Source organism: Anoplophora glabripennis, unplaced genomic scaffold (assembly GCF_000390285.2).
Source record: "Anoplophora glabripennis isolate ALB-LARVAE unplaced genomic scaffold, Agla_2.0 scaffold757, whole genome shotgun sequence".
Taxonomy (NCBI): Eukaryota; Metazoa; Arthropoda; class Insecta; order Coleoptera; family Cerambycidae; genus Anoplophora; species Anoplophora glabripennis.
The window spans coordinates 53,590-61,051 of NW_019416851.1; the positions used below are offsets into that span (position 1 = coordinate 53,590).

General features: G+C 31.3%; 2 protein-coding genes across 2 annotated transcripts; both read right to left on the reverse strand.

Moving 5' to 3' along the window:
- Positions 1-1,029: 1,029 nt before the first annotated feature.
- On the reverse strand, positions 1,030-1,696 carry LOC108913024 (histidine triad nucleotide-binding protein 1). Its single transcript, XM_018718479.1, has 2 exons — positions 1,549-1,696; positions 1,030-1,451 (listed from the first exon to the last, which is right to left on the reverse strand). Exons 1-2 carry the CDS (start codon positions 1,657-1,659, stop codon positions 1,182-1,184), a joined length of 381 nt encoding a protein of 126 aa, XP_018573995.1. The 5' UTR covers positions 1,660-1,696; the 3' UTR covers positions 1,030-1,181.
- Positions 1,697-3,605: 1,909 nt separating this feature from the next.
- LOC108913022 (deoxyuridine 5'-triphosphate nucleotidohydrolase) lies at positions 3,606-5,546 on the reverse strand. The gene is made up of 4 exons (XM_018718478.1): positions 5,421-5,546; positions 4,674-5,100; positions 4,162-4,307; positions 3,606-4,109 (listed from the first exon to the last, which is right to left on the reverse strand). Exons 2-4 carry the CDS (start codon positions 5,044-5,046, stop codon positions 4,053-4,055), a joined length of 576 nt encoding a protein of 191 aa, XP_018573994.1. The 5' UTR covers positions 5,047-5,100; positions 5,421-5,546; the 3' UTR covers positions 3,606-4,052.
- Between the last annotated feature and the right edge of the window lie 1,916 nt (positions 5,547-7,462).

Genomic DNA, 7,462 nt, shown 5'->3' on the forward strand with positions numbered 1-7,462 from the left:
TTCAGGCAATTTTAATTTATTATAGGCACCTTTTAATCATTGATATTACAATTGCGAAAGGGAGAAATAATATTATTACAACATGGCATTTTGGAGACCTTTTGAAACGGAACAAAATGAAATTTACCATCAATATAATAAAATTGTTTCATGACAAATAATTAAAATATGTTGTTGGCCAAATGAACATATACTAGAAATGTTCTACACATTACATACAAATTATGATAATTTTTTACCTTTAGCAGAAAACTTTTTTAGGAACGCCTATGAAAGTCATTAAATTTTATTGCCAGGCGTTTTTTATATGTTCAACTGACTTTGGAAAGACTATACATGACTGAACATTAGTAAGTGTGAAAATAAGATGTGCAGTTTTTATTTTTTAAATGAATGGTTATATAAAATTGTGGAATACTGAAAATGAAGAGGATTGTTTGTTTATCAATTTAATTTTATTTTGTCTATGTACCTACCTATCCGCCTATGCAATCCCTTGCATACTCCTAGGTTGAATACCACTGATGTAGATGATTAAACTTGGGCAAAATAAAAATTTGGATTTAAACACATGTATGTATTAGTAGTGGAGATACAAGAAGTCATTTTCATTTAAATTCCCAGAAATTCAATGCCACTGAATATTTAGAAAATTCGATTCACTACTTGTAACTCCCAGTCATATTTTTGAAAAAAAAAGTTATTTTTCATATTAAAATCATTTAGATCTGACATAACTAGAAGAACTCATTTCGCAAAGAAAGTTCATAAGATCGTTTTTTTTAAATATAATTTTAGATACAAAGTAATCATAAAGTAAATATATCAGGTAGGTATCATAATCACAAAGAGAGGAATCTAAAAAACAACAAATATAGTGTTCCACATTCAAAAACAAGAAGTTTATATGTACATTCGAAATCCAAGGTTTTTTTATATAATGTAAATTTGAAAATTTTGCTGGCAGTTGATACCATTTTTTTTCATAATTAACTTCTTTAATGTGGAAATGTTGAATTATAAAACTAGTTCCTTTAATTGAACACCCTTTTATTTCCTTTAATAAAAGCAATTACAGAGTAAACTAGTCAAGTTTATGAAGGTTGCAACAAACGAATTAGGTAAGTGTGGATGCACTAAAAAACTGATACAAAACTGATTTACAAAACTAACATATCACTTTAGCCAGGTGGCCATTGCAGTTGTCTTCCAGACAACACATGAATGTGTAGATGATATACCGATTGTGCTCCAATGGGGCCATCGTTAATCACAATTCTAAAACCATTCTTTAGGTTTCTTTTCTGGGCAATCTTTCGAGCCACAATCAGAAGGTGACCGAGAAGTGCTGCATCAGTATCTTCAGCTTTTGACAGCTGCGGAATAAACTTGCGTGGAATGACCAGGAAATGTACCGGGGCTTGAGGGTTTATGTCGTCGAAAGCTACACACTGAAATGTTTTCAAAATTAAGTTGGATGTTTAAAAATCGTAGAGCGCTAATTTCATATTTTGAACTAATAGAAATATAATAAAAAAAATACTCTACCAAATTGTCCTCGTAAATAAAGTTACAAGGGATTTCCTTTCTCAATATTTTTCCAAAAATTGTATCGCCACCGGCTTGTGCATTTTGGGCAAGCTGCACTTCATCCGCCATTTTTCCGACTTGACACTTGACACTTGACGATCAACTGTCAAAAGTCGGAAATTATAAAATTCTGTCGAGTGTCAAATTACCTTCAAATTTAAATGTATAAAACCTTATTAAATTCAAATGCTTTTTAAGATGTTTTCTAAATGAAGTGTATACCTTTTTAATACACTATATAACTAAATTAATAATATAAAACAAAAAGTTGCAGTTGCAAGTTGAACATTAAACCATGTACTGAGGATTTTAGTTGCAGAAATTACTAAAATTCAAAGGAAAGCAATAAGGTATTTTAAATTTTTACATTTAATATTTAATTAGTTAAATACATATGAGTAACTAAATTAGTTACTCATATGGTTAAATAATAAGTATATATACTAGAGATTTCCAAATTTGTCACCAAACATTGATTTTTAAAAAATACTTCTAAGATTTTTGAGTACATTACCTACAAATTTCAAATAAGGCATCCTTATTGTGACCATTGATATCTATTTATTATTGAGATGATTTTAGAGTCCTGTTTACATATTAGTAAAATGACTATGTACAAGGTGTTATTGATATACTTTGCTAAACCTTTATTAATGGTGGATTCAAGTCACAAATCGATATAAATGGGTCTTGTAACATTTGTCTCAAACCACTTGGTTTTCGAGGTATAGGATGTTGTAATTAAAAAAAGAATCACATTTGTTTAAATATTTATTAGGATGATTGATTTGATTAAACCATCTGCCAAAGATACTGACAAACACCATCAACCTTAGAATTTCGATTCACTGAGTATTTTGAAAATTGAATAAGTAAATAATAGTAAATCTTATTGGTATTTACAAAAAAGATTTCTTCCATTTTCGAGCCGGTTGGTGGCCAAGCGTCTCGAGGTATCAATACTTGAATGGATGGATGTTACTGTCACGGGTTGGATCTCCGCAGCTGTTAGACCGTAGGTAAGGTATAATATATTCGAAGATGGGAATTAGGCACCCTTTTTGTGGGTATGGTAAGGTGAAAGAACATTGGTTTGAATCAATGATTGATATTCGTCAGCATCCCTGCACTGAATGGTGACTGGGGCTTACCCACATAAGTCGTTTTTGGGCGCATATGCGACCTACTGAACAATAAATAATAATATGCCGCCCCCTCTCTCACACAAACCTGACTTCTGGGCTAATTGCTGCGATTAGAATAATTCGAATGTAAGGTAGAATGGTGCAATTAGAATGAGAAATAGAGATATTAGTATTATTTTATTCGATAAACGAGCCACTTATAATTTTTTTAAAACCTTCACACAATAAACCTGCCATATTGTCATCAGTCAAAAAACTCCAAAACTATTCGTATCACAAAAAAATTAGGGAATTTTTTGATAGAAATACAATTTTAAATCAGAATTAAAAAAAATCGGTTGTGTAACAATTCTGAAATTTTTTAGGGAGTTACCGTTCTTTTTACACCAATATTTTTTTGGACTTATTACATTGTATTTAAATTTTTTTGTGACATGAATAATATTGGAGTTATTTTCAATTTATCATGTCATTTGCTCATTTTTAATTTAAAATGGCTTTTTTATCAAATAAAATGAGATCAATTTTCTCAAAAATATCGCAATTTAGTGGCGTTGAAATTATAGGGTTCATAATTATGGTTTCATGTTTCCCATTAATTGTGCCACAATTGGCAGATTTGTGTACCAACTCAGCAAATTTATACCCATAATTATTTATTATTAATCCAAGTTTTGTTATCTATGTCAAGCATCTAGAGATACTTAAATATATATTTTTAATTTCAATAAATTCTTGTCACGAGAACGAAGTGCTTCAAGTTTGGTGGAATATTCAAATATCTTATTCATTGATACTACGGTAATTTCTTATGTTCTATGTTAATGCCAATCAATATTGAATTGTATGCAGTAAAATGCAGAAAATAAGATCCTTTGAAATTAGACTTTATTTTAGGAAATAGGCCCACAAAACAAACTTAAATGTAACACTTAAAAGATAAGCACAGCAAGTTGAATAACACAGTTAATAAGACTTATTAAGGTCTTATCGGTACTAAATATAATCTTAAGACATTAACTACTCCAATGTAGGTGTGAATTAGAAATATGTTATGAAAAAAAAAACACCCTTATAAAGCAAAATTTTAGACAGTACTTATTTTCGATTAAATTTTTATGAAATATATTACTTATATATTCTAGGTATTGTTTTTCAACAGAGAAAAAAAATATATTAGAATTACTAGAATCAGAACAAAATTCTCTGTAGATTAGTATAGATTGGAGTTTAAAACCTTACAGTGCAGCAAGACAAACTAAAATTAAACAGGTATTTTAAAGCACTAAACAATACAAACAGGTAAGTTATATATCACTAATTGGTTCCAGTCGATCCAAAACCACCCTCTCCACGATCTGTATCAGTCAATTCCTATAGAAAAAAAATATTATTACCCTTATAACCTCCGTTTAAAAAAACTTACCTGAACCTCCTCAATATCTGGATAATAAATCCTTTCACATATCAACTGAGCAATGCGATCGCCACTCTTAACTTCAAAATCGGCATCGGAATGATTGAATAGTACAACTTTAAGGACTCCTCTATAATCTTCATCGACAACTCCAGCTGAGAAAAGTAAATTAATTAAAATTTTACTGTAACGATGTATTAAAATTTTATCAGATTTTTTTATCAATTTTTATCAATTTCCTTAATACAATGGAACATTTTACTGTAATGAATATAGAGGTATATTAAAAAATATATATCAGAGTAATATTTTTTTCTTATCTTGCTTAAAGTATCAGTAGATACCAATTTCTTTACATAAAACAATATTAAAACAACATATGTATAAATAGGTATCGTCAGAAATACTAAAAAAAGAAAAATTTAACTCAAGGAAAATACCTCGCACTAGTATTTGTTGAAAATTTGATAGGATTATCTTTAATATTTCAAAGCGATACAAACTTTAATATTTCTACATACCTCCAACATCGATGAAATTTTTCACGGCTAAACCAGACCTAGGCGCTATTCTGCCATAACAGCCTTCAGGAAGCTGAATCTTGATTCCAGTATCTACTAGGGCTTTGCCCCTGGCGGGCACAGTAACGTCACAAGCACTTTTAAGATCATAACCAGCTGCTTTTACTGATCCTTTGGTTGGAGGGTAGGCTTCTGGAATAACTTTTGTGTATTTGAGAACTAATGAACCATTTACTGAAGGCATCTTGGCGGTTTCTTTGGTTTCACTTGAGTTTTTACTGGAGCTTTTAACGGAGAGAATCACTCTAGTCGAAATGCCGCCAAATAATGCTTGCAACGGTTTTCCAAATAGGCGCGGAAAGTTGGTTACCATAACGTAGGGATTTTATGTTTTTACGTGTGGGAACTACACCCAATGTTTTTAAATCTGCAAATACTATTGGTGGAATATTTATGAACAGATCAGATAAAATTTGCGGGAAATCTGTTTCATTTAAAAATTATAATGTTGGTTATTGTTGATTGAATGCAGTTGGCAATAAAAAAATCTACGTAATAAAAAAAATTGTAATAGTACTTTCTCCGATTTACTATATATTAAATTTACTTATATACTTAATTTTATAATGCAATATGTACATATCAATGTATTATGGCGGTAAAGTGAAACTATTTCTTTATTTTATATATTTTAGGTTACAATCGACAAATATGAATTTTAACAGACTATACAACAGGAAAACTTACATTTTATGTTACATTTTCCTTGCTTTTTAATGCTTGCTATTGAAATGTGGTTGTTTAAACCATAATTGTTTTCAAAACACAATCATTTTGTACCGCCGTATTGATCTTATCTACCAATTCTACCATTTGACATTTGACAATTTCTGACAATTTCATATCATCATATAACCCACAAACCATGTAACCTAAGATTTCTAAATATACAACACAACATTGCCAATCCAATACTAATCATGTTCTGTGATAAATCATAGCTTTGTTTTGGTTCCGACAGAGAACGGTTCTAGGACGGTTCAAATTAGTTAACCATTCCATTCATAAGAACATCTAAGCCCAGACATACTGACAATGCACTTGGGTAACTATTTTGAACTGTTCTAGGACTGTCCGCTGACAGAACCAAAACAAGCCTGATGTCTAAAAAAAAATTAAAATATCATAAAACATAAAACCAATGAACTATATACACTGAGGAGAGAGTTTACCACAGATCAAGAAAAGACATAGATACATAATTTATACCTATGTGGCTTGAAGCCACAATAGTTCATGGGAGGGGTGACGAAGTTGTGTTTACATTCCCTCATAGGCAGTGGCGTATCATTTTATAGGGGCTGATTGCAACTAAAATAATATGTTTAATAATTATAATTGTAAATTTTATTTTCCGCAGATAAACTAGTAATACGGGAAAATATTGTGCCATTAATAAGTATGCTAAGAAAGCCTGTTTTATTTCTTAAGGTATCTATGAGATTATTTAACTTTTCTTCAACCTATTTTATTACTTATGAACTTCATACTGACACAATTTTACTCTCATTTATATACAAAAGGAATGATATATTTCATCATACTCTTAAGCTGTTAAATGAATATGATTTTCACGAGATTTAAACAAAACAGAGTAATTAAATTCCATTTGGGTAGGTATACCCTAGTTTTAATTCTAATCACACCGTGTCATACAGCTGTATGACACGGTGTAAAATTTGGTATCAACTCTTAACTCTTACATAGAATTTATAAAATTTTTATATAGGAAACTAAAAGATTGACCATATTTTAAAATTATAATTCATTTTATAGATTCGGTCCATTAACCCTTCCTATCACAAACACATATGTGTGAATTTATATAGAAAACTAAAAATTAGAACAGGTTTAAATTTATATTTTATATAGAATTACGTGTAGATTTTTACATTGCGTGTTGCGGCTATATTACTGGAGTTAAAGTTTGTCCCCAATAAAGCTGTTAATTGGTTTATTTTTTAGGTTGTCCCTATTGAATGAATGTTATGAATGAAAAAAGACAACCATATTACTCAAATAGAAATTTATTGATTATGAAATAAAATATGTTTTGTTAACTTATGCCTTATCCTAAGAATATTATCCTGCATTTTATTACAAAAGTGGTCAGAGCACACTTAGGTACATATAGATATTGTTTCTGTATATGGAATTCCTAAGCTTCTAAACCAGTGTCTTCTAATTAGAAGATTTTTCGGAAATCTGTAACATATAAAAAAAAATCGATTAAATTTTTTACGCCTTTGTTTATCTGATTTACTAATGCTTTTTGGCACTTAAATTTTGTCAAAGCGAAATATTTAAATTTAACCCCAACAGCTTGATTAAATGGCTACGTCTATGATTATTGTTACTTACTTATGGAACGACCGCCATTATTCCATGGCTAGAAATTGGCCTCAATAATTTGGGATCGAGGGGGATTATCCCTCTTTATCCTGCCTCATCTCGTGTAGGCCTGGACAGCCTTCGTAGGTGGGCCCCATCCGTCGTCTACCCCGACCGCAAATGCGGCCGGTGTAGGCGCTTTGTGGGACCTCCTTTTGTCCTGGCTGGGCCCCGCCGGCTAGGGCCCTTTCTTCTGGCGCTCTTCTTGCTTCGCCGGCTCGTCTGTGTAAACCCCGGGGGTAGTGTCATGTTTATGTGTGGTATGGTTGGGTAGGGTAGTGCGGCTATGCAGCCTGGGATGCGCTTTGCTAAGGTGGCCCTTAGGCTAGCGCGGGAGG

Coding starts and splice junctions, on each gene's coding strand:
- LOC108913024 (XM_018718479.1), bottom strand. CDS start 1,659: ATGGCGGATGAAGTGCAGCTTGCCCAAAATGCACAAGCCGGTGGCGAT. Junction 1,452..1,548: donor TTATTTACGAGGACAATTTG/GTAGAGTATTTT, acceptor AAAACATTTCAG/TGTGTAGCTTTCGACGACAT.
- LOC108913022 (XM_018718478.1), bottom strand. CDS start 5,046: ATGGTAACCAACTTTCCGCGCCTATTTGGAAAACCGTTGCAAGCATTA. Junction 4,308..4,673: donor AAATTTCATCGATGTTGGAG/GTATGTAGAAAT, acceptor TACTTTTCTCAG/CTGGAGTTGTCGATGAAGAT. Junction 4,110..4,161: donor CAGATATTGAGGAGGTTCAG/GTAAGTTTTTTT, acceptor TTTTTTCTATAG/GAATTGACTGATACAGATCG.